Below are 26,774 nucleotides of genomic sequence, written 5' to 3'. Positions count from 1 at the left end.
TTTTCTTTCAGACAGTACTTTTCAAAAACCTGATTATTATGTCTCAAGGATAGCCACCTTCTATTGGTTTGCATCCTAGCCTTCTGTGTACTCTCTCTATGTCATCCATTTTGATTGATGTTTCTGAGCTGTCAGCAGCTATATCAGAACAGAACATAAGTTTCGGTATCTTACCCACTTGTTCTTTGTATCTGGATGAGAGCAAAATTTCTGAAAGCTAGACAAATATCCTAACCACATTTACTTGGGAAGGAGTCCCACAGAATTAAATGAGACTTTTCAGGTAAGCACATGTAAGATTGCACAACACTGATGTCTTTAAACAGAAAGCTCAGGGTTGCTGTTTTCTTTAGTATCTCTATCCTAAATGCAGGTAAGGTATTTGTAGGAACAACCAACTAGGGCAGTGGTTCTCAACCTGTGGGTCGGGACCCCTTTGGGGGTCAAACGACCCTTTCACAGGGGTTACCTAAGACCATCGGAAAACACATATTTCCGATGGTCTTAGGAACCGAGACATTTCATTTATTTGTAATTAGTAATAAATATTTCACAATATATAATTACATATTGTTTTTGTGATCACTATGCTTTAATTATGTTCAATTTGTAACAATGAAAATACATCCTGCATATCAGATATTTACATTACGATTCATAAGAGTAGCAAAATTACAGTTATGAAGTAGCAACAAAAATAATTTTATGGTTGGGGGTCACCACAACATGAGGAACTGTATTAAAGGGTCGTGGCATTAGGAAGGTTGAGAACCACTGAACTAGGGCATTACAACTACATTGGCCAGGGGGATAATAAGGGCACAGCCAAAATGTCCTCATGAAAAGCCATGCATGTCTAGCATTTTATGTCTGACTAGGGACTGGAACTGTCTGTGTATCTAAAGCCGGGGTCAGCACCTTGTGGCCTTCCAGATGTTTTGGCCTACAGTTCCCATCATCCCTCACCATTGGCTGATAGAAGTTGTAAACCAAAGCATCTGGAGGGCCACAAGTTGCCCAGTCTTGATTTGAAACCTGTGACCCTAACAGGGGTTTGGGACTCCAATTCCCATCATCCCAAAGCAGCATTACCAATGGTCAGGGATGATAAGGTTGCAATCTAAACTATGTTTAGAGGGCAACTAGTCCCCCACTCAAGGAGGAACGAGTAAAGGAGTTTACCTTGTCCAGGATGTACTTGTTGATATATGGCATATACCCCTGACTTGAAACCGGCCCATCATCATCATCTTTGAAATGTTCCTCCAACGCCACGGGATCATGGGGGATACAGAGCACAGTGTAGAGATTGTGAGAAAGCACCTAGGAAAGTAGAAGAAAACAGGCATTCAAGACAAGACAATCTGGTGTGTGTGTGTGTGTGTATTTTTTTACTTATTTGCCCCATTTGCATATCAAGCAGGAATCAGGGTGGGACAGGGGTCGCCCCCACCATCACATTCCTAACAACGCTAAAATTATTTTCTTCATTCCACCTTGGTTTTATTCGTGGCATGTGAATAGTAAGAGTGGCTGCCAACACAATAGCCCTGCAAAACTTTTTTAAAAAAATAAAAAAACAAAAAAACAAAGTTTAAAAACCCTGCAGTGCCTTCCTGCTTGATCTCTGGCATTTGAATGCTTTCATTATTCAACATCTCAGCAAAGAGGGAATAACCAATATATCTGAAAGGCTTCCCAGAATGCACTCATAATTCACACAATGTAATTACCCTGAAACACCTAAAGAGAAAGCAGGAAACTCTTCAGCAAGGAAATTATAGACCAAGGTTCAGACTTACACCCAACTCATAAAAACATTTACTTGAAAGTTCAAGCAAGTCCTGCTAGTTTCAAGTGAACTTACTGTTCCCTACTTAGCATTGTAACCTGTTAGGAGTGGACTGCTAGATTCAATAGGGCAGCCTTTCCCAATCTGGTGCCCTTGATGAGTGTTGGACTACAGCTCCCATCACCCAAGCCAACATGGCAATGCTCTTGTTGGTTGTGGAGGGCACCAGGCTGGAGAAGGATGCAATATGGCCATGTGCCTTTTAATTTTCAGAAAAAAGAGAATACTACCAGGTGCAGCTTCTGCTAGTGCTGCAGCACTGGATTGCCAACTTTTTTGGGGGGGGGGCAAGGCTCTTGTGCCTTTCACAGCTATGTGACAGGCAGAGATTCAATAATTGACGCTTGTAACGTCAACTAGCACTATGCAGGAGAAAGAACATAATATAAGAAGAGCCATGCTGGATCAGACCAAGGGTCCATCTAATCTAGCATTCTGTTCACACAGTGGCTGACCAGCTGTCAAATGGGAACCCACAAACAGGACACGATTGCAACAGTACCCTCCTACCCATGTTCCCCAGCAACTGGTGTACAGGACTAGTAGCCACTGATAGCCTTCTACTCCAGGAATTTGTCCAATCCCTTTTTAAAGCCATCCCAATTGGTGCCCATCACTACGTCTTGTGGTAGCGAATTCCATAGTTTAACTAGGCGCTGTGCGAAGAAATACTTCCTTCCTGAATCTCCCACCAATCAGCTTCATGGGATGACCCCACTGGGTTCTAGTATTATGAGAGTGCAGGCAAGACACAAGGTGGGAGCTAGCTGACCAACTGAGAGGCAAGAGAGTGCTAGGCTCCAGGCAAGAGGAGAACCACCCCTTTAAAGCTCTAATCTGGCTGTGTTTTTATATTGTATTTTACATTATGCTTTTATACTGTTTGTTTTGTATTTTAAATGGTTTCTATGGTTTTAATTTTTGTAAACCGCCCAGAGAGCTTTAGTTATTGGGTGGTATAAAAATGCAATAAATAAATAAATACCCTTTCTGGGAGGCAGCAGTGATGGGAGGAGAGGGGGTGGGGTAAAAAGGGTCAAAGGCCTCGGTTGCATTCCAGACTTATTCTAGCAAGTTCACTGCCTGGAGTTATCCAGTGCCCTGCAGCCTCAGGTGTTGGTCATGCTCCTATAGACTCCTACGCATGGTCCGGACAGGACAGTGTGTGCATGTAGGACTCCTCTGAGTAGTCATGAGACCTGAGATTCCTTTCCAGCTCAGATGGATAAAAGTATACTGTCAGTGAAGTACAACCTAGTTACTGAAAATGTGTAGAGAGAATCTGTGGCTCAGAGGTATAGAGCACATGGTTTACACGGAGAAGATCCCAGGTTCAATCCAGGTGGTGGGAGGAAAATTGAAACCCTGAAGAACCACTGCCAATCAGTGTCAACAATACTGGGCTCGATGGGGCTGGGATCAGCTTGGGATCAGTATCTGGCACATTGCCCCTTTCGTTCAGTATTGAATAACTCATTATTATTATTATTATTATTATTATTATTATTATTAATTATATAGCACCATCAGTGTACATGGTGCTGTACAGAGTAAAACAATAAACTAGCAAAACCCTGCCGCATAGGCTTACATTCTAATAAAATCATAATCAGAGAGCTTCGGCTATTGGGCGGTATAAAAATGTAATAAATAAATAAATAAATAAATAAATAATAAAACAATAAGAAGGGGAAGAGAATGCACCAAACAGGCACAGGGTAGAGTAAAACTAACAGAATAAAAGTCAGATCAAAATCAAGTTTTAAAAGCTTTAGAAAAAAGAAAAGTTTTTAGCTGAGCTTTAAAAACTGCGATTGAACTTGTAGTTTGCAAAATGTTCTGGAAGAGCGTTCCAGGCGTAAGGGGCAGCAGAAGAAAATGGATGAAGCTGAGCAAGGGAAGTAGAGACCCTTGGGCGGGTAAGAAACATGGCATCAAAGGAGCGAAGAGCACGAGCGGGGCAATAGTGTGTGATGAGAGAGGAAAGATAGGAAGGAGCTAGACTGAAAAGCTTTGTAGGTCAACAGGAGACGTTTATATTGGATTCTGAGGTGAATTGGAAGCCAATGAAGAGATTTCAGAAGTGGAGTAACATGGTCAGAGCGGCGAGCCAAGAAGATGATCTTAGCAGCAGAGTGGTGAACAGAAACCAACGGACTGATGTGAGAAGAAGGAAGGCCAGTGAGAAGAAGGTTGCAGTAGTCCAACCGAGAAATAACCAATGCATGAACAAGAGTCTTGGCAGAAGAGACAGACAAAAATGATCGAATCCTGGCAATATTATACAGGAAAAATTGACAGGATTTAGCTACTTCCTCAATATGAGGAATAAAGGAGAGCGAGGAATCAAATATAAAGCCAAGACTACGAGCTTCCTTGACTGGAGTAAGTGTAACATCATTGACAGTAAGAGAGAATGAGAGATGAGGAGAAGGTTTAGGAGGAAAAACAAGCAATTCAGTCTTTGCCATATTAAGTTTCAAACGACGATGAAGCAACCAAGCTGAGATATCTGAAAGACATACCGAGATACGATCGTGAACATCAGGAGAAAGATCCGGAGATGAGAGATATAATTGTGTATCATCAGCATACAGATGATATTGGAGGCCATGAGATTGAATAAGATTACCCAAGGGCAACATGTATAAAGAAAACAACAATGGGCCAAGCACCGAGTCTTGCGGAACCCCTACTGAAAGGGGAAAAGAAGAAGACGAGCTGCCATTAACCAACACGTTGAAAGAGCGACCCACTAGATAGGAGGCAAACCAGTTATAGACGGAGCCACAAAATCCGAGGTCATGAAGGGAATCCAAAAGAAGATCGTGATCAACCGTGTCAAAGGCTGCAGTAAGATCCAGGAGAATAAGAATGGAATAAAGGCCTTTAGACTTGGCAATAAGAAGATCATTGGTAATCTCAGTAAGGGCTGTTTCAGTGGAATGCAAAGAATGGAATCCAGATTGAAAAGGATCCAGAGCAGAGTTACTAGAAAGAAAATCAAGACAACAAGAGTAGACCACACGCTCCAGGATCTTTGAAACAAAAGGCAACAAAGAGACAGGTCGGTAGTTAGACAGAGAAAGCACATCAAGAGTAGGTTTCTTGAGAATAGGAGAGACTGTAGCATGTTTAAAAGCAGAAGGAAATGAACCAGAGGACAAAGAAAAATTAATAATATGAAGCAAGGAAGGGAGGATAGCAGGGATAAGATTAATAAAGACCCGAGAAGGAATCGGATCACGAGAACGAGTGGAAGGCTTCGAAGAGCACAGTATTCTAGACAGTTCAGATGAGTTTCCACTTTTATTTCACTTTTTTTAGTTCACTTTTATGGGATGATTCCAAGGCTGAGTTATACGTTTGCTGCAAAACACACAAACACTTCCTCCTGCCTCTTCTGGCATTCCCAGTCTCAGAGAGGGAGTTGTAATCTGGGCTGTGACAACGTCTCCTCTGTATGAGATCACTTGATGGGTTGGAATGAACAGTGTTCTTTGCTCTAATTCATAGCAGCAGCTGTACTAGTCCAGTGCCTCCTGGGTAGGAGACTTGATGATTACTGGCCCAGCTTAGCAATTAGACACATCCAAATGTTCATTCCTCTCTCACTGTTTTTCCAGTCACATGCCTGGCCTGACCCTAAGAACATGAAGATCCCCTTCAAATTCTTGAATGGGCCCCTGAGATTCCTGTTCATTACAAGTGGGTACAGGGACTGGATAAGTGACATACAATCCAATCATTTCCTGTGTCTGCTGCAGGTTGTGGCTGAACTCAGTGATGGTCACACACTTATGTGCATGTTAGCCTAGGCAGGTAGCCAGCTTAACGCTTCAGGCACTTGCTGATTTACAATAATTTAACGCTCACTCAAAAGCTCTGCTGCAACTCGAAGCACATCATAAACGACAATTCCTGATCTTAATGTGCCCTCTCCCTGATCCATATTGTTAGCCATTTTGTTCAACCAAAAACTACCTGGCATAAATCCTCACCCTCAATCCAGTATATTTTAGGAGGGGTAAGAAATCTGGTATCATCCTGATGTTTTGGATTACAACTCCCATCAACCCCAGCCACCATGGCCAGTGGTCAGGAATTATAGAAGTTGTAATCTAAAACATATGGAGGGGTCTAGGGGACCTAACCATCTTAGAATCTGAGCCCTGGTGTGAGCAATTCATGGCCATCCTGATGTTGTTGGATTGCAATTCCCATTATTCCTTACCACTGGCTAGAACTGATGGAAGTTGCAGTCCAACAACATTTGGAGAGCTACAAGTTGCCCAACCTGAGTTAAACTTAAGATTCTAAGAGCTTGAGAGACAATTCACAGCAAACAGCAGTGCCCATAAACCAAGTGCATGTCCCAGAGGTCTGTGCCATCACAATCTCGGAGTGGATCAAGTAAGTAATCTCATTCCAGCCAGGGAGCGGAAAGGAACACCCATCTCTCTCACACTAACATTGCTTTTGGCATAGACAGGGCTGTGCTTCATGCCCCAGACCAAAAGGAGAGCTTGAGAGACTGGTGCAGCCTGGCAATGACCTAGTTAGGTTAACTTACCTTCAAGGAGATACAACGTGTGCTGGCCACCATTATGAATATGCAAGTCCTACCAGTGGTTGTTGTGTCATGTGAACCCAGATGGTGGGTTTTTTTAAGGGCTAAACAACCCTCGCATATTCCACCGTCTGTTGTAGGTTATGCAAGGGTTGTCTATCCCTAAAATAAACCCTGCCAGCTGGGTTCACAAGCCACAACAACCGCTGGTGGGAAGTTGCATATTCATAATGTTGGCTGATATGCACCACAGCTCCTCGAAGGCAAATTTACCTCCAATGGGTTGTCATGTCATGCGAACCAGCATGTCCCAAAGACTTCGGGTGCAGACGTCTCTGTAGCAGGATCTAACATTAGTCATTGCTGCTTCAGATACTTCACCAAAATGCTCTTTGAAAAGCCTTCCCCGTTTCATGCAGGCCAAAGATGCAAGAGATACAAGGAAAGAATGAATGCCCTGGGCAAATATAGCTGAAAAGAAAACAAAGACAGGCAAACAGCTATATAGAATGTTCTACACAAGCCTTCCCCAACCTTGCGCTTTCCAGATGAATTGGACTCCAACCTCTATCATTCCCACCCAGCATGGCCATGGGGAGGGGCATGCCTGCTATTTGCGTGGGGGGGGGAGTTTCCATTAGCTTCAATGAAGCTTTCCCTCCATGCAAATAGCAAGCTCAAGCCCCCAATCCAGTTTGCAACCACAGAAGGGGGACAGGATGGGACAAAGGGTTAAAACTCCCAACCCACCCACCACCTCCATATACATTAAGGTTCCTATCCAGATAGACTCCACCTGCCTACGCTGGCTGTTGTGATAGAAGAATCCTATACTCATCCTGGGCAGTGCTGCCTCCAGGATTTGTGGGGTTTGTGCAAGATACCCTCAGCTGTACACCCATAATCTGAAAGAGGTGGAACATGCTGAAATTCCCTTAAACTGCATTGGATCTTAGACACACTGCGCAAAGCTGAAATGGTAGCACTGTTAGGGCAGGGGATCCATTGCTGGTCCTGGAGCCTTGGCAAACACCCAACAGTACGATCCTCTGCAGCTGACACATAAATAACGTTATATGTAGTTGACCCTTCAAGGTGGAGATACCTAAGACTGAAACCAGAATCTTTATACAAACCCAGTGATGGAGTTTGCAAGTCTGGACGACTAATTACTTGTATCCACCATTTTATGTGAATGGTGGCAGTTGAAAAAGTGCCAAGGATGGGTCTCGGTCTCCCTCTCTCTCTCTCACACGCACACACACCAAGAATATTTGGTTGTGGGCTCCCATCTCCTTTAATCTGGCCCTGAAAAAGTGACTTTCACTGATTCAGGCAGGTGGTAGATACACATTCTGTCTGGTGCCATTTCCCTTATCTTCAACACACTGGGCTTGTTTCTCTAAGCTGAATGTGGAATTATAATCAGCTTTTGTGCAGCACAGAATCGTGCTCTGCAACAGGCGCCAGCATGAGTCAGGGGTGGAATGTTTAATGCAAGAGGAGAATGACAGCTCCTTTTCTTCTCACTGGTTGGGGATGCTTTGAGACAATTGCTGGGGACTGGAATGGTCCTTCTGGTTTCAAATCAGGAGCTTGCCTTGAATGCTAAAAGGTGACATGATGCTGCTTATAGGGTAGAACCAGAGATGGGCAGCCGAAGTGCTATAACCCGAGGGAGGAAGCACTGCTTAATGGTCAGAGGAAGCCCAGGCCTCAAAGCTCTTTTCCTTCTATGCTGTGTGCCCGGGCCAAGTTACTTCATTTCAAAAAGGATGTCAGCATCACAGGGGACAGGATGAAGGACAGACTCAGAACCCTGGATCCTGTGTGGGAAACAGAGAGATGGATCAGTTACCAGTCTGTAGTTAAGATGTCACATCTCTGCCATGTCAAATTAAGGAATACCTATCTGCCTCTTTTTTGGACATAGCACAATTGGACCCATGCCGTCTCTGCCAAGGATTCCTTGGGTGGTCTTGTACAATTCACCCTCTCTCATTTTCAATTCTGCATCTATAAAACGGAAACAACACTAACCACCGTTACAGGTTTATTGTAAAGATGAAAAGAGGGGAAATCTGTGAAGAACTTGCCCTGCACGGTTGTCGTGAGGATAAAATAGGAATGCCCCATGTGCATGGCAAAAATCTTTTGGACAGAAGAACAGCCGAATAAACGTCATTGAAAGCCAGAATAACTGTGAAACCCAGTGGAAGAGCACATGCTTTGTGTGCAGAAGGCCCCAGGTACAATCCTGGTATCCCTAATTGAAAGGATTTGCTAGCATCTCTGTCTGAAACCCTGGAGAACCGTTGCTAATCAAAGTGGACAATTATGGCCAAGATGGATATGTAGTCTGGCCTGGTATAAGGCAGCTTCCTACTTCCATAATAAACTGGGTCTTCGCAAAAGATACCAGTTATCTTCCCTTTGGATTCTTTCAGCAACACATCAGTTAGGCATGAAGTCAGTAAGAAGTACAGTACAGCCATTGGAGTCTGGTGGCTCCGATGTCAGTGAGGTGGTGAATCCACTCCAGGTTTCAGTCAGAAGTTGCTTCCACACCTTGGATAGCTCCTTCAGAGTTCTGACTGAAACCCAGAGCAGATTCACTCCCCAACTGACACTGGAGCCACCAGCTGCCACTAAGAACACCATAATGAATCACAGAGTCCAACCCCCTGCTCAAAGCAGGAAATCCAGAGCTGGACAATGCCAAAATGATCTCCAGTGAGGGAGAACCAGCCGACCCTTTAGTCTGTGGTTTTAATGTCAAAATGCTCTGACCATTAAGAGGTTTTTCCTACTTCTCAACAGCAATCTACCCTCCTGTAACTTAAACCCACTGCATCTAGTCCTGACTTCTGCTGCAGGGGAGAAAAAGGTTTTGTCCTCTTCAGTGTGACTGCCCTTCAGGTATCTGAAGAGTGCTATCAGTTTTCTCTCCTCCAGGCCAAACATGCCCAGTTTCTTCAACAACGCCTCACAGGACTTGTTTTCTAAACAGTTGTCTCCATCCTTCTTAAAATGTGGTACCCAGAACTGGACACAGTACTTCAGATGAAGTCTGACTACTTGTTACTTCTCACACTGACATTTTCCACCTATTGCAACACAACTGAAGAAGAATCCACAAAGTTAACAACTTTTCTACTAGATTTCTTTGAGTCATGCTTCTAGCAATCGCATACCACTCTGTGCTTTCACCTGAAGAGCAGTTATCTGGCAACTTTCAAGACTGACTCACAGCTTGAGCCTGCAGTGGCTTCGTCTGTCACAACTCACCCCACTTCCAGCAAACACAATGGGTCAGAGGCAGAAAACAGAGTTTGCTTGAAAACGAAACTGGTATGATGGTCTCGATGCAGGAGAAGCCAACACAGCTGGCTTCTCCACCAAGTGCCCTGGGATTACTAAAGGGCTGCAAGGTCATATCTCTTCTCCCAATGGCTAGCTGGATGACTGTGTCTCAAGATGCACAGAGAGATCATTCCAGGCCATTTACAAAATGACAAAAAACCTCTCAAGCAGCAGTGCTATGCTGGGTTACTTGGGAGTAAGTGCAATCAAACACAATGGGATTTACATATCTGAGCAGAAATGCATAAGATAGCACTGCCTGTTACATTTGATGGCTTATAATAAGACTTCCTATCTTTCAGGGTGAAAAAAATGGGGTTATAATAATTCTTCTCCCTCTATCTTTGTAAACGATTCTCTCCTCCCTTCTCTTTATGCCTTGCTAGATTCCATTTATATTTATATTTTCACCTCTATTCTTGATTTTTATTTTTGTAGTTTCAAGGGCACCTTGCTTCAGTACCCTTCATGTTTTTGAGATATTGCAATCCCCATTTCCAGTCATGAAGGCACTCATGGCACTTTACCTAAGAAATGTGCTGGGTTCCAATTGCTGAAGAAACTGTTCTGCCCATCACTCCTGCCTAATTTTTCCCTAACAGCTCTTGCCAATCACACGTCAATTACTATAGGAGTTGGCAATTTGTGGCCCTCCAGATGTTTTGAGCCTACAACTTTCATTAGCCAGCACAGCCAATGTGCTGTTGCACCACGTCCTGCTCGTTCATCCCCGGTCGACAGCTGGTTGGCCACTGTGTGAACAGAGTGCTGGACTAGATGGACCCTTGGTCTGATCCAGCATGGCTCTTCTTATGTTCTTAATGGGAATTATAAGCAAAACATCTGGAGCATCACAAGTTGCCCACTCCTATATTACTAGAATGTGGAGCTGGTGGGTTTTTCATTGTGCCTCTTCTATTATTTATTTATTATTTTATTTATTGCATTTCTACGCTGCCCAATCAAAGTATAAAACAAGCAGCAGTATAAAAGCACAATAAAAAATACTATATAAAAGCACAACCAGGGTGGAAACCGAGCAGCAAGAGAGAGATTTATACAGATTTAAAATACCAATTTAAAATACAATTTTTAAACAGCAATGTTAAAAGACTAAGATGATCAACTGATAAAATACTGGGAGAATAAGAAAGTCTTCACCTGGCGTCGAAAAGAATATAATGCAGGTGGCCAGGCAAACCTCTCTAGGAAGCTCATTCCACAGCCGGGGTGCCACAGCAGAGAAAGCCCTCCTCCTAGTAGCCACCTCACTCATTTCCTTTGGCAGGGGCTCACGGAAAAGGACCCCTGAGGATGACATTAGGATCTGGGCAGGTACATATGGGAGGAGGCGTTCCTTCAGATAACCTGGCCCCAAGCCGTTTAGGGCTTTGAATGTTAATACCAGCACTTTGAATCGGGATCAGACCTGGACTGGCAGCCAGTAAAGCTGGGAAAGGACTGGCATAATGTGGTCTCATTGTCCAGTCCCTGTTAACAGTCTGGCTGCCCTGTTTTGTACCAGCTGAAGTTTCTGGACCATTTTCTAAGGCAAACCTACGTATAAGACATTGCAGTAATCCAGACGAGAGGTTATCAGAGCATGGGAAACAGTAGCTAGGCTATCTCTGTCTAGGCACAGTTGGTATAAGCCTTAGTCGATAAAAGGTTCTCCTTGCCATTGAGTCCACCTGCGCCTCAAGTGACAGTTCTGGATGCAGGAGCACCCACAAAGTACAAACCCAATCCTTTAGGGGGAGTGCAACCCCGTCCAGAACAGGGTGAACATCACCTAGCCGAACCACCCGCAAACAGTACCTCCGTCTTTATCTACTAAAAGCAGGTGGGGAATCTTTTTTCTCTGAAGGGCTGTTCACCCACGGGAACAATCAATTGGAGGCAGCAGCCAATGGCTGGTAGAGCCAATGCGAAAGGTGGGGAGGACTGGCAGGGTCCATCTCTCTCTGCTTCTCACTCTGTGCCATATCACGTGAAATAAGGTTCCCCACCCCAGTGCTAAAGCTTATCTTACTCCTGATCTAGACACAACAAATCTATTTCCCAACTTGCCAAGGCCAGTTCTCTGCAAAACTGCAGAAAATGTAGGGAGGGGGGAGTCTTTTATGCTCAGCTTTGGAGCAGGCAGAACAGGGAGGGTGGGGAACCTCTTTCAGTGAATTAGATTTTGGAGACATTCTTAAAGCCTGCATTCCAGTGGTGGGTGGAATGCAGCCAGTGTGGCGTAGTGGCTAAAGTGTTGGACTGGGAGTTGGGAGATCTGGGTTCTAGTCCCCACTCGGCCATGGAAACCCACTGGGTGACTTTGGGCCAGGCACAGACTCTCAGCCCAACCCATCTCACAGGGTTGTTGTTGTGAGGGTAAAATGGAGAGAAGGAGGATTATGTACACTGCCTTGGGTTCCTTGGAGGAGAAAAGGCAGGCTAAAAATGCAATAAATAAATAAATAAATAAAATTCCAGGGGGGGGGCAAGGCCAAAGGCAAAAGGGGGTGGGGCCAAAAATACAGAAGAAAAATTCCAAATACATTATAGGTTACAGCTCATAAGCCTTAGGAGAGGCATTTCATCATGTTAGAAGAGGGGAGGGGGGGAACTGCACAAAAGCCGAGATACCACAAAACAATTTGGGAGGAAATGTTGTGGCCCTATGGGGAACCCCATAAGGGTGAACTGGGACCCCAATAAGGCCTATTTTGGCCGCTGGGCCTGAGGTTCCCAACCCCTGAGGCAGAAGCACCTGCTCCCGAGTCCAGCCTGTCATGAGACCTGTTCCAATACCTCTTCCTGCTGAGGAGGGGTGAAGCGGTTCTCACAGCATGCTAATCTTTGGGACAGGCAGCGCTCCTAAGCCATCACAATTGGAAGGATTCTCTTGTCCTCTAAGTTCTGAGGGGCACAGGGAGGATTTATGGGTGGGAAGGAGTAGTGGCAAGCACAAATAATGACCGGCTACAGAGCCAAGTCAAAATCCGTGGACCCCTTCTCCTAACAAAGGATACTATTAACAAGACTTTCAAAGAATTATGAAGGGCCCATCCAGAACAATGCTGCTTCTATCTCTCTACTCTCCCCTCCCTTCTTTGTAATTAGTAATTGCACATACACATACACACGCGCACGCACACAAAGCATAACAGCTTGTGATCAACAGCAAGAAGCAGCATCGCCTGGGGTTAAAGAATAAAATTCAAAAGGTTACACAAAGCTGCTTTCCTTCTTTTGCCACTCACCCTGGTGCTCTGAACAGGTCGTTTGACTCCTCTCTCTGCTCAGAAGCTGTACCAGTTAATTCACAACACATTTCAGATTTAATTACACGGGTGAAAATTGTGGTATTGGGTAACTTCTGTTGAGCAACCTTCTCCACCAGCTTAGTTAGATTCTCTACATTCAAGTCCGTAATTTTGTGGCCCGATCCTGTAACAAGATGCACGGGGGATGGTGGCTCAGGAATCATAGAATCATAGAATAGTAGAGTTGGAAGGAGCCTATAAGGCCATCGAGTCCAACCCCCTGCTCAATGCAGGAATCCACCCTAAAGCATACCTGACAGATGGTTGTCCAGCTGCCTCTTGAATGCCTCCAGTGTGGGAGAGACCACAACCTGCCTAGGTAACTGGTTCCATTGTTGTACTGCTCTAACAGTCAGGAAGTAGGGACTCAGCCTCTCTCCCTTCTCCCCAAATCCCCATTTCACCAGCACCCTGACACATCTGGAGATTATGAGAATTGTAGTGCAACACACCTGGAAGATGCCAGGACTGTCAATCCCCACCAGAGTGCCACAGCTGTGGAAAGCATACTGCTGCTGTGTTGGCACCCAGCCCAACACATCTGGAGGACACATTTGGGAATGCAGGGTGAATGGGTCAAGCTCTCATTTGCCACATATCATTTCCCCCCATCCTTCTGCCAAGGAGCTCAGGATGGCATCCATAGTTCTCCCCTCCCATTTTATCCTCACAACGATCCTGTGAGGTAGGTTACATCATCAGAAAATGCTGTTAGGTTTCTTAGTGAGCTTCATCTCTCAGTGAGGATTAGAACCCAACTCTCCCTGGTTCTACTTTGATACACTGACCCAGCTTTCCCTAACTTGGTGCCCTCTAGACATGTTGGATTGGAACTCCCATCATTTGCAGCTAGCATGGCCAGTGGGCACTAGGTTGGGGAAGGCTGCTCTAACCACTACACCACACTGGGTTGTACTCTGGCTTATGCCACATCTCAAGGATGATCAGAGTGACACATCCAGTTGTGCACATCTTCTTTAAATAGTAAGTGGGTTTGAGGGAATTTATGGAGGAAACATGGTATAGGTGTATTGATTTTCCCACATGCATTGTGGGTTTTTCTCACTGTCTCTCTTGCCTTCAAAGGACTGGCCCGGAAGTGGTTAATAGAGTATATTGTCTAGTGACCCATTGTAATGCAGCATGGAAACAGTATTACTAATACTGCAACCTCCACTGTGCTGCCACACTCCTAGATTAAAGAGTTTCTCACATCCTTTGCTGTCCAGCACCAGGTTGTCATAATGCCAAGAAACTTCAAGAGAGAGAGTGCCCTAAAAGAGTTAAGCACAAACTTGTGCTAACAGAAGGGCTGCAATGTCTAGTTTATCAACCAACTAGATTAATCAGGGAACCCAAATTATTTTCAGCTCAAGTACTTACAAAAACTGTGGACAGCAAGCATTGTCTTTAAAGTGTCATTCCCTCCTGTAAGAATAGGGGGAATGTGTCTTCTAAAATGAAACTCCTGAAATGCATATGCACACTGCCTATAGACAAGGAATGCCTTTTCCCCACTTTAGAGCCACTACGTTCTCCTACGCAAAATTAAAATGAATACAGCTACAACTTGTGCAGGTAACTAAGATTTCTTTAAATCAGGTGTTAGCACTAGTTAACATTAAAGCATGTGTAAACAGGCCCCAAGATAGTCTGAAACCCTACATATCACCATAAGTTTCTTGTAAGGTAAAAATGTTTTAATCTTCACCGATGGGTTAGATCAGAGAAGTTGAATTCACAAGTGTTAAAAAAATATATGGAGAGATTTCAAAAGCAGAGAAAGCACAATCAGGTGAGAATTGCCTTGTCGCAACATGCAAACCTTAAGTAGAACAAGCAGCAGCAACACTCTTCCACACCTGCAAAAATCCCCGTTACTAAACAGTACAGGAAGCCACAACTGTAGTTTCACCCGCTGGTTTAGTGTATATTTTACTATATCGTTGCCTTTAAAGGCTTTGAAATTCTTCGTAAACCTGCCATGAGGAATAAAGATAAGCAGAATGGGAGAGGTACAACTTCAAACAAGAGAAAATTTGTAAAAGCAAAAATGGAGCTCAAACCTGCCTAGAAACCAAGCACCACCCTTGAAGCCTTGCCCACTATTGCCAGATTTATTTATTTATTTATTTAAAAAGGCATTCTGTTTGCACGCGCGGGGGCGGGCACACACACACTCATACTTGTGCTTACATTGTGAACAGGCTGTTATCTGCTATAAAAAAAAGAGGGTTTCACTTTTTAAATCGGCTGACAAGTCAGGAGATATGCTTAGACATGCTTGAAAGGCAATGTCCCACTCACTTTTTATTGGGAAGGGACCATAGCTCACTGCTACAGCACACTGCTAGCATAAAGAACACCCCGGGTTCAATCCCTCACAACCTCAGTTAAAAAAGAACCATGACACAGATGTTGAGAAAAGCTGCTGCCAGTCCCAGCGGACTATCCTGGACTGGATGAGAAAATAATTCTGTCTTTGTATAATTATTCCATCAATCAGAACATGATGGAAGACGCTGTCTCCTGTATGCTCCCAGTATCTAGCCTAGCCTTGCCCAACCAGAAACCCTCCAACCAGGGAGTTATGTGGGGCTACTGGTTGGGGGTGTTGGGAGTTGTACTCCACCACATCTGAGGGTACCCAGTTGGGGAAGGCTGTTCTCATTAGTCCTCAGAGATCCACGACTGAACACAGAGCCTACAACCCTGCTACTAAGGCCACAAAGTTATAGACCACAGAGTTGTTGATTGTAAGCCAGTTTGAAGACCTGGCTTGGCAATAAAATAAAGCAGTACGACAATGGAACCAGTTGCCTAGGGAGGTCATGGGCTCTCCCATGTTAGAGGCCTTCAAGAGGCAGCTGGACAACCACCTGTCAGGTATGCTTTAAGGTGGATTCCTGCACTGAGCAGGGGGTTGGACTCAATGGCCTTATAGGCCCCTTCCAACTCTAATATTCTATGATTCTATGAAAAAGAATCCTTTTTTCAAAAAAAAAAAAAAAATCACATTCCTAAAAGCATGTTTACCCCAAAGTAAGTTCTAACAAGTCTAATTGGACTTTCTTTCTAGTAAATGTGCATAGGATTGTAGTCATAAATTAGTAGCCATAGTCCTGGCTTGTGGCAATGAGTGCCATATATACCAATAGCTCAGCGACACTGATCAAGTCCTGAGCACTGTTTTTAACTGTGACAGTAGTACAATCCACCCTTTTGCAGTGTTGCAGCTAATGGTTCCTACAAGACCAAGGGGAAATATGTGGTCCCATTATGGCTGCCAAGCCCAAGTGTACTCTGGGTGGTGGATAAGATGTTTCCATCCCTTGCTTTCAAAGTTCTTTGGTCAAGTTGCAAAACATGTCCCCCCTGGGCACTGTCTTTAAACCATGAGCGTCTGCAGATGTATATCGCTAACAGCATACATTTTTCAAAGTAGCAAGAGTCGTGTACAGCTAAAGAGGAAGAAAAATCTCATTGCTGACACTAGACCCACCAATTTCTGCGTACCCACAGGAAGCATATCTGTGAGGCACACAGCACAGTTTTACTAACAGAGATCAGAACAAATGCTTCACAACGGCCCCACATATGTGATCAAAATCTTTGAATTAAAGCTTCTCTCTTCCTAGCAGGACTCCTGGGGTCTTAACAGCAGGTGAACAGGTGTCAGTGCTGGGGGAACTATCACCTACTGAATTACTCTACCTGCCATGCAGAAAAAGCATGAGAATTCTCAGGAACATTCCAAATGCTACTGCTGGTAAGATTTTTTTCTGGCTGACTATAATCATTTTGTCCTTCCACTGTTGGAATGACTATTCTATCGGTAAAGGAATTAATATGACTAGTGGAGATTAAGCCCTACTGGTTGTGTATAAGGCCGTTCACAGTGATTTTCCCTGGCCAGGATGGGGGGATGGCAGCGGATGGCAGCAGTAAAGTATTCACATGCATAACTAGTGCCAGAGAATGGGTTTATCATTTCTGGTAGATCTGGTGATCTGACTGGTGGCAAAGTCTAGGCCTATGAAAAATTGTAAAGCAGGTCTACCCCTCTGTTTTAATAGGAAGACCTACAGTCCATCAATTGGTAGACCTGGTGTCTGGATAATATTTTTCCGTCCATAGTTGAAACCTTCAATTCTTTCTCTGGCTCCATCAGAGCCACCTCCACCTGTCTTTAATTAATTAATTACAATCTATTTCACAGTCCTCCCTGCATTTACCTTAAAAAAAAAATGCCAGATTGGATAACAATGCTGGATACACTGCACAGTTGTCATACACTGCTCTAACTTCCCCTTTCCAGCAACAAAATGGGTCTAACCAGCACTGGACTACTTGACCAGGGTGGCATAACCCATGCTTTCCCATCTACAGACCCAACCCCTGCAATATGGTAAGAATAATGATGATGGGTTTTAACTGCATTGGCAGGGTTACAAAACAATCTGTTTCGGGTGAAGGAATTATGAAATGACACCTGAGTTAGAAAGGTGATTAATTCCTGTGCCACTTTTTGTTTTGGGGCAGACACACTATTGCCAATCACAGATGCACACGAAAATCCCGAATTTCTGAATTGGTTTCTATGGGGCAGCAATGACTTCTCCACAGAGGAAGACATTCCCTTGTCCAGCTCTAAATTGAGTCCCAGCTCTTTGCTAGCCAATACAGGGACGTAAATAATGGAGTGGTCAATGAAGCAGGCAAGTGCTCAAGCACAGGATCTCAGTCAGACCGGTGGGGTCAGGCAAAGGCAACAGTTGTCAAAAAAGCAGGCAGAGGTGAAAACACAGAGAAGCAGTCAGATGCATCCCAGAGTCCAGAAGCAGAGTCAAGAAGGAGTCCAAGGATCAGCATCATAAAGCATCAGTCACAAGATCTGGGAGGCAAGGGACAAGGCACCGGAGCTGCTGGGACAGTGTTCTTTCCAACACTAGCTAGGCAGACACCGCCCCACTCAGGGCTCAGAGCCCTACTTATGAGGAGCCCATTTCCTCCCAAGTAGACCTCTGCTACAGCCTGCCACCTCGTGGATTTTCCCCCAGTTGGGCCTGCCTCTGGTGCCATTGCTCTCTAGGACTTGGGGGGGTGCTCAAGGTCTTCCTCTGCTGGGACCTCAGCAGGCTCCTCCACGGACTCAGGCCCCTGTTGTGGTGCAGCAGGATTCCAATAGGAACATGACACCCCTCACTGAACCCTGCAAAAATGTAAGAATAAACCAGGAAGGGCCTTGCTGAGTCAAAAAGTTTGTCGATCATTACCTATTACTTCACTCATTGGCTAAACACACTGAAACGTGTGTCAGGGGCTAGCAATAACAAATTAAGGGAGCAATCCTATGTCTCCCAGACAGCATCTGAGGGGACGTAGGATTGTTCAGTTTTTGGACTCTGAGTTGAAAACAGAAACTGTGCTCCCCTCCCCCTCCCCGTCATAGCCAGCACAGTTCTGGCTACATCTCCACAATTAGAAACGGAGCAAGGGTAAGGGAAAAGGGGGCGTTCCCGGGGGCAGGGAGGGAAGGAAACTGGGGCATCGGCCATACAACATTTCCTATACCCCTGCCTCCTTCTCTCCCCCTCCAAAACGCCGCTGCTAGACAGGCAAAATCGCCTGTCTAGCAGAAATGCAGGGCAGCTAGAGAGCGACCACGAAGATTGTTTCTATGCTCTAGCTGCCCTGCATTGGATACTTGGCAGTTTGGAGGCTGCTGACTATCTTCATAGGATTGCACCTTAAGAGAACTAAGAGGGTTACCATTCAGACTGGACAGACAGGTAATAGACAACCCATTTTTGCAGGCAGCTATGGAAACTTGGAAAAGACGGCACAAGTTCCTTGTCCCTGAACCTTCCCTGATGATTCCATCACCCTGTGTTTTATGATAAATTGGAAAGGTTTCAGGGCATGGAACAGGCCGCGCTATATAGATTAAAATAGCTATTTGTGGACCTTTGCCCTCAATCTGGTCAATAACTTAGAGATATGCTCCAGGACAGCATTATAAATTGGTAACAAATTTATCATATTTCCTCCTTTATAACAAAGTTTTGAATGAAAGCAGAAGCAGTTTCTCCACCAACAAACTTCGAATCTATCAATACACAAACAAAATTAGATGCTAAAATACTGGTTTCAAAACATTATAATACGCTGATGGATGATATTCTGGAGGTGACAGACTTGACCTTGGGGGAGCTAGGGGTGGCAACGGCCGACAGAAAGCTCTGGCGTGGGCTGGTCCATGAAGTCACGAAGAGTCGGAAGCGACTGGACGAATAAACAACAACAACAATTGATATTAAATATTGATCCTTGGAAACTATCAGATTAACTTGGGGAAAAGTTTTGGGCAAACCTATTGAAAAATCTAGCTGGAACCGTATTTGGACTAACATCCCATTTCTGCCAAAATAAAATATTAAATTACTGCAATGGTGGTACCTCACCCAAGTGAAATTAAGTCATATCAGAAGTTCAAAATCTCCTAAATATCGGAGAAGATGTGATGGAACTGGCACCTACTTTGATATGTGGTGGCTTTGACCCCTGGTCAACCAGTTCTGATGTAAAGTCTTTAAAGAGGCTGAAATTATTACTCAACCAAGATGCCTGCTTGTCAACCACCCCAACAACCCACACTCACTGGGTACACACATAACAAGAAGGAACACCTGTGCCATGGCCCAAATATTCAAAATGGCAGCCATCGCTGCAACAAAAAGGCCCAGAAGGAAATTCACCCATGGTGGCTTCTTGTTACGCGCAAACCAGGTCACTACATATCCCTTGTTTTGAATACCATGGCTTCAAAGGAGTCATTATTTTTATGATTCTGCTTGTAGAACATGAGCAAGTTTGCCCATGGAAATACTCACATACAAAGTAGTTAAAGCACAAGCTGCTAATAAAAAAATGTGGTGCACATTCGTAGTAATTCAGAACATTAAAAAAAGCTGTGCTGAATCAGACTGAAGACCTGGGAAATAGTTCAGCATCCTATTTCCCAGTGGGCAAGCAAATGGCTATGGGAAGGCCAGCAGGACATAAGAACTGCCCCTCCACGTTTTTGATGGCCCTTGGGCAAGACACTGTCAATGGGCCCCTACCTTCAGTGAGTCTACAATATCACCAGCTATTAATGCTCCTTATCCTCTTTCTGAACATAGCAGAATTTGCGTCATAGTGGGTAGAATTGATAAGAATGTATTGTATCTTGTAGGTGCGACTCGTTTGGTATGCGTTGTAAGATAACTATGAATAATGCAATATATTCTTGGCAATGGAGGGAGGCAGCCGTAAATGCATTGGTCAAATGCTGGAAGCAGCATGTAGCTTAACTTAGCAGGGATACCACCATCTGGGTGTTAATGTTATCAGTGGCAGATCAAGCTACATTGAGAAAAATGGGAAAGCTGGTATGACCAGGTCCAAAACTGAGGATGAGGTCCTTGGCATCCTGAGGGTTATAAAAGGCCTGGGTTTGATTAGTTTGGGAGAGAGATCCTGGGAGAATGAGAAATCTGCCATATGTGCTTAGGCTGGCTTCGCCCACCATCTCCTCCATTTAGGTTAATAAGGACCTTTGATACTGACTGTTAGATAGAAAAGAATCTAGGTATTCCTATGTTAGGAATCTAAATTTTACTATGTTTCCAATATGCTTGCTATTATCTGCATTGTACTTTTAATGATTATAACTTGTGTGGATTTTCGCTAAGGCTTGTTATTCTCTTAGACTGCTCGAGCAATAAAAATGTATCCTTTGATACCATGTTTGTGTGGTCTGGCTTGAGAGAAGTTTCAGGGACCACTACCCATATACTTTAATTCTTAAAGCCCAAAACACTTGGTAAAGTTTTGCAAATCTGTCACTGAGTGGGTTCTGTCCTTCATAGCCATTGTATTCTCTCTTGATCTGGTGAATCTCAGATACACCTGTTCAAGTTTGGGAAACAAGCTAGTTGGATGGAGTGAGAAGCAGTTACTCATCTCATGATCGTTGCTACCCTTGCATGCTTGACAGGCAGAGTGGCAATGAGTAAGGAGACAGCAGCATCTACTGCTCCTCCTTCTCACCGCCACCTGTGTTTGGGCCAGAGTTAGAGAATAGATCCGGACACCTGAGATCTGTTGGAGGAGCCCTTCTCCGCATCCCACCAGCACAACACGTACGCTATGATGGGGCAAGGGAGAGGGCTTTCTCTGTTGTGGTACCCCAACTGTGGAATGCCCTCCCCTTGGAGGCCTGACTGGTGCCAATGCTGATTTTATTCTGGCGCCAAGTGAAAACATGTCTTTTTAACAAAGCCTTTAATGGTTTTAACTGTTTTTAACTTTTGTAAAACGCCCGAGAACTTCGTCTGTGGGGCGGTATATAAATTTAATAAATAATAATAATAATAATAATAACAACAACTACTAAGATGGCACATTGTTTTAACTGTTTTTACTGCTTTTAAATTATATATTGTTTTAACTTGGTTCATGGTTTAATTTGTTTTTAGCTGTGTATATTTATTGTTTTATACTATATGTTTTTATCTGTATGCTGCCCTGAGATCTTAATGATATAGGGCGGGATACAAATATTTTAAATATATATATATATATATATATATATATATAATAAGTGAACCAGCAGGATGCAGTGATGAAGAGGAGGAGCAACTCCAGCAGGCTCTTGTCAGTGGCACCCTGCTGGGCTGTGATCCCTCGGCATGCGTCCAAACATGCCTACCCTTGACGCCAACATGTTGCCTCTGATCCAGAAGATAGTAGCTAACCATTATGACTAGTAGACATTGATAGCAGTATTCTCCATGAACTTGTTTATCCTCTTTTAAAGTCATCTAAGTTAGTGGTCACCACCACAGCTTGACAGTTAACAACAGTGGTATATGTACAACATAACATCATTCAAACAGGAGCACCATTTAAGGAGGGAACTAAGTTTTTCAGACCACATTCTTCAAAAGCACCTGTATCTCTGGTTAGAAAATTGCTTCTACAAACTGAGTGGCTTTTGTTACACATTGTGTATTTTCTGGAAAATTTTGAAGTCAGAAACCTTTCTGGAAACCTTTCTGCTGCCCTAAGATCTGACTTAGCATGTTTAACTTATATTTACTAGGCAAAAGTGCAGTGTGTGTGAATGCTATGTTAATTTTATGTGCTGTATAAATATCTCAAACTTATTTCCAATAGTCAAAAGAAAAACCTGAAATATTGTATTAGGCAAAAATCAATCAATCAATCAATCAATAAAATGCACTTAGGCTGCACTTAAATACACTTACTAGGGGCAAAAGATCTACTGAATTAAATGGTCATACATACTAGGCATGCAAGCAAAAGGTAGAAATCTCATTGCTAAAAAACAAACACAAAGGGAATATTTGCCTTGTGTTTATAATGGCAGCAACTAGAGATGTGAAGGCCTGGGGGGGATGAAGAAAAAATAGATTATGGAATGCTTTATTTTAGCATGATGAATAAAATGTTTAAGACAAGGTGTTCATATATTTACTTCTCCAAATGATTTCTAAAAACTATGCAAAGTATCAGATTATTACAATTTCTGTGCACCGAGGACAAGCAACTCCTCGGTTACAAACTGAGACTACTGCTCTCAAATGCAAGAGCAAGATGCATTTCTGCCTCTAGGGGGCACTGCCATTGAAGCAGAGACTGAAACTGATAGTGATAGCTATAGCTCAGAAAATGAGTCTAATTAATTTTCATGCATATTCATTGAATCTTGGTCCCCCCCACACACCTTTTCTCAGTTCTTTTTATGGGAATGGGTGCTTTATGTCTACTTGACACTGTGGAGGACTAGCAGAGACATAAATAATTTTCTTTGTTACTAATGTTGATGGTTTCCTTCTGGGGTTTTTTTAATTGTTTTTTTGCCTGCTCCTCATGAACTGGCAAAACCAAAGAGGTTCCTTACAGATTGGGTGTTCAGGTGCTTGTAGCTCCATTTGTTAACAAAAAAATTAAAAAAGTAAATTCAATTTGTAATAATTGTTCAAATACTCTGTACTTTTTATACACCAAATGTGATAATTTTATGCCAAACCAACTTGTACATAATTACATTTTATGTTCCTAAAATAACAAAGTGACTTTCAATCTGTAAAAAGTGCTAATGCTGCATTTTTTTTCAATTTTACGAAAATTTCCATTCTTTTCCAAAAAAAAAACCAAGAAAAAAATTTCCCCATGGCTTCAAAATTTCTGGAAATTTTACATCTCTAGCAGCAACATTTATCAGTGGAGAGCTAGTGTGGTGTAGTAGCTATAGTGTTGAACTAGGACTCGAAAGACCTAGGAACTAGTCCCCACCCTGCCATGAAGCTCACTCGGTGACTTTGGACCAGTTACTGACTCTCAACCTAACCTATCTCACAAAGTTGTTTGAAGATAAAAGGGAGAGGAGGAAGATCATGTACACCACCCTGGGCCCCTTAGAGGAAAGGCAGGATGTAAATGTAACAAATAAATATTAAACTAACATTATTATGATGTGTAAAAAAGAAGCCACAAGGAAGGCCTAGGGCAGCCTTTTCCAACTTGGTTCTCTCTAGAGGTGTTGGACTACAACTCCCATAAGTCCTAGTCAGCATGATCAATGATCAGATGATGGGAGTTGTAGTCCAAAATTTCTGAGTGCCACAGAATAATTTTATTTATTTATTTATTATATTTTTATACCGCCCAATAGCTGAAGCTCTCTGGGTGGTTCACAAAAATTAAAACCATAATAAAACAACCACAATTCAAGAAGGACACAGACAAGCTGGAGCGTGTTCAGAGGAGGGCAACCAGGATGATCAGGGGTCTGGAAACAAAGCCCTATGAAGAGAGACTGAGAGAACTGGGCATGTTTAGCCTGGAGAAGAGAAGATTGAGGGGAGACATGATAGCACTCTTCAAATACTTCAAAGGTTGTCACACAGAGAAGGGCCAGGATCTCTTCTCGATCCTCCCAGAGTGCAGGACATGGAATAATGGGCTCAAGTTAAAGGAAGCCAGATTCCAGCTGGACATCAGGAAAAACTTCCTGACTGTTAGAGCAGTACGACAATGGAATCAGTTGCCTGGTGAGGTTGTGGGCTCTCCCACACTAGAGGCCTTCAAGAGGCAGCTGGACAACCATCTGTCAGGGATGCTTTAGGGTGGATTCCTGCATTGAGCAGGGGGTTGGACTCGATGGCCTTGTAGGCCCCTTCCAACTCTGCTATTCTATGATTCTATGACCCAACAAGTTAAAAACACAAATACAAAATACAGTATAAAAAGCACAACCAGGATAAAACCACGCAACAAAATCGATCTAAGATTAAAATACAAAGTTAGAACAATAAAATTTAAATTTAAGTTAAAATTAAGTGTTAAAATACTGAGAGAATAAAAAGGTAGCTGGCGACGAAAAGAGCACAGTGTAGGCGCCAGATGGACCTCTCTGGGGAGCTCATTCCACAGCCGAGGTGCCACAGCGGAGAAAGCCCTCCTACATAATACAGTCACCTTGCTAAAACCATTCAAATTTAGGTCTGGATGGGAGAATACCACTTGGGAATTTCCCTGTATGCCCCCGTGAGTTCCATGATGGTACGAAGCCAGTACATATATGGGCTAAGACAAACAAATTGAAGATATTGTCTTTGGGGGAGAGGGAGTTGCCTTTGCAATACAGATTCAAATATATCCACAAATAGGGCTTCAATCCTGGTGAACACCTTGCCCACCCCTACTGACATCCAAAATGGTGTTCCTGTTTTACTGTATTAGAGGCCAAGGAGTGGAAGTTGCTAACATAAGCATATAAACTCTGCCTTTGCTGTCAGCAAAATTCCATGAAGAAACAATGATGTAATTGCTGTGATGGCTCAATGCTGTTTGTTTTGCTTGTCACCCTTCACGCACGCACTGCCATGTCTCGGCAAGGCTAGCGTGCACAAATAAACACAGTTCGGCCCTCATCTGGACTCTTTTTCATACTAGCCGTTTAAAACTACATTTCTCAAAAGCCAAATGAGCAAATACCACCACCACCATGTGCAGCCTGGGACTGCCAGAAACATGTTGAAAAAACCCTGTTCTTGGATTCACTCTAGCATCACGTCCTGATAACCCTGGATAATTATAATTCTCTTTTGGAGAAAGATGCCATCACCACTTTGGGACTCAAGTGCAATTCCATCCCAAATGCAGACCTTCGATGCGCCTTCCCCAACCCAGCGCCCTCCAGATGAGTGGGACTACAACTCCCACAGTCCTCAGACAGCTTGGCCATTGGCCCTGTTGTGAACGTTCTATGGAAGTTCAAAAATAGCATATTTGCATGAGGAAACACACCTTTCACACACCATGTCAAAAGGGTGTAAAGGTTTACCAAGAACATCTTACAAAAACCAAGAACAGCAGCTCTTCGAAAGTTCTCTGAACTGTTGGGGAAATCAAGCCGCTGCCCAACTCTTGCCATTCATTTGGTTCTGTTCTAATGCTGTGGATGGTGGTCCAGAAGGGCCAAACCCATTTTTCATTGGTCCAGCCACTACCTTCTACAAGAGTAGCAGAAAACCTCAACCTGCATCTGCTTTTTATGCTGATGGTTTCCCCAGTTATCACCACCCTTTGCATCAAAGATTAACCAGATCTTCTTCTCTGCCCTACTTTTCTTGCATGCATTGGCATCTCGTCTTCCTCCCCCCTACACACAAAGTGTGATTAAACAAGTCCCAGCATCTCAGTTCTAATTCAAAGCACCGCCTTTATTACCATTTAAAATTAAGAATGCGACAGAGGGTTCTTTTTGTTTCTCTCGCTCAAGAAAGCAGGTCTTGTTAACTCAACGTAGGACCTTTGACGCTCCCCACCCGACAGATCACCGCAGGAGAAGAACGAGGAGGAGGGGGGGGCGGCGGAAAAGGAGGCGTTTGCAAGGAGCAGAACGACCAACGTTTTGCACAAGATTGGCTCACTTTTGTAAGGTGCGCGAAGGAGCTATACCATCGGTAGGGCGAAAAGGCTACAATATAAGCAAGCCGTTGGTTTATTTTAAAATGTTGTCTTTTTGGAAGGAGCAGTGGGGGAAACACCACAGGAAGGAGGCAAATATCTACTCCTTCCCCCCATCTGATTCCCCCCTCTGATCCCTACCCCTTGCTTAAACCTCAATATAGAGATTGGGAACGTCACAAGATTTAATTGCATAAAGTTTGTACTTTTAAAAAATCTAACTCTAAGCCATTTCCCGTCTTTGCAAGGAAGGAAAGCAGTAAATCTTCCCCGCAGCTATTCAAGGTGCTGATGCGAGATCTACTTTGTTGCCAAAGTTCCCATCCGAGCCCCGAACTGTGCGCAGCCCTGCAACTAGCTCTCCTGGAGGCAAACGGAGAGCAAGCCAAACTCGCCCGGGGCTCCTTGGCGAGACACGCCGTCTGCCTGCCTGCCTGCCTGCCTGCCTGCCCGTCTGCCCCCTCTTTGGCCGGCCGACCTTTCCCCCCTTTTTTTTTCTTTTTACTTACTTTCAGCTGAGACTTGGACACTTTGCCGCTTTTCTCCGCGTCCAAGGCCGTGAAGGCGTACCAGATGGACTTTAAAAGCTCGGCTCTCAGCTCCATGATCTGAGAACAGCGCCGATGACAGA

At 43.9% G+C, this 26,774-nt stretch overlaps 1 protein-coding gene across 1 annotated transcript in view; it reads right to left on the bottom strand.

The window, feature by feature from the left end:
• Positions 1-26,774, bottom strand: part of DEF6 (DEF6 guanine nucleotide exchange factor) — a 54,767-nt gene extending 27,993 nt beyond the window's left edge. The window contains exons 1-2 of the mRNA XM_063141541.1: positions 26,653-26,774; positions 1,183-1,323 (exon numbers count right to left, since the gene is read on the bottom strand). Of these exons, the coding sequence (XP_062997611.1) occupies positions 1,183-1,323; positions 26,653-26,748 (237 nt within the window). The 5' untranslated portion in view covers positions 26,749-26,774. The remainder of the gene's footprint in view (positions 1-1,182; positions 1,324-26,652) is intronic.

Source organism: Elgaria multicarinata, chromosome 1, assembly GCF_023053635.1.
Source record: "Elgaria multicarinata webbii isolate HBS135686 ecotype San Diego chromosome 1, rElgMul1.1.pri, whole genome shotgun sequence".
NCBI classification, from domain to species: Eukaryota; Metazoa; Chordata; class Lepidosauria; order Squamata; family Anguidae; genus Elgaria; species Elgaria multicarinata.
The sequence above is the reverse complement of the archived record's forward strand: the minus strand, read 5'-3'. Positions and strand labels throughout refer to the sequence as shown.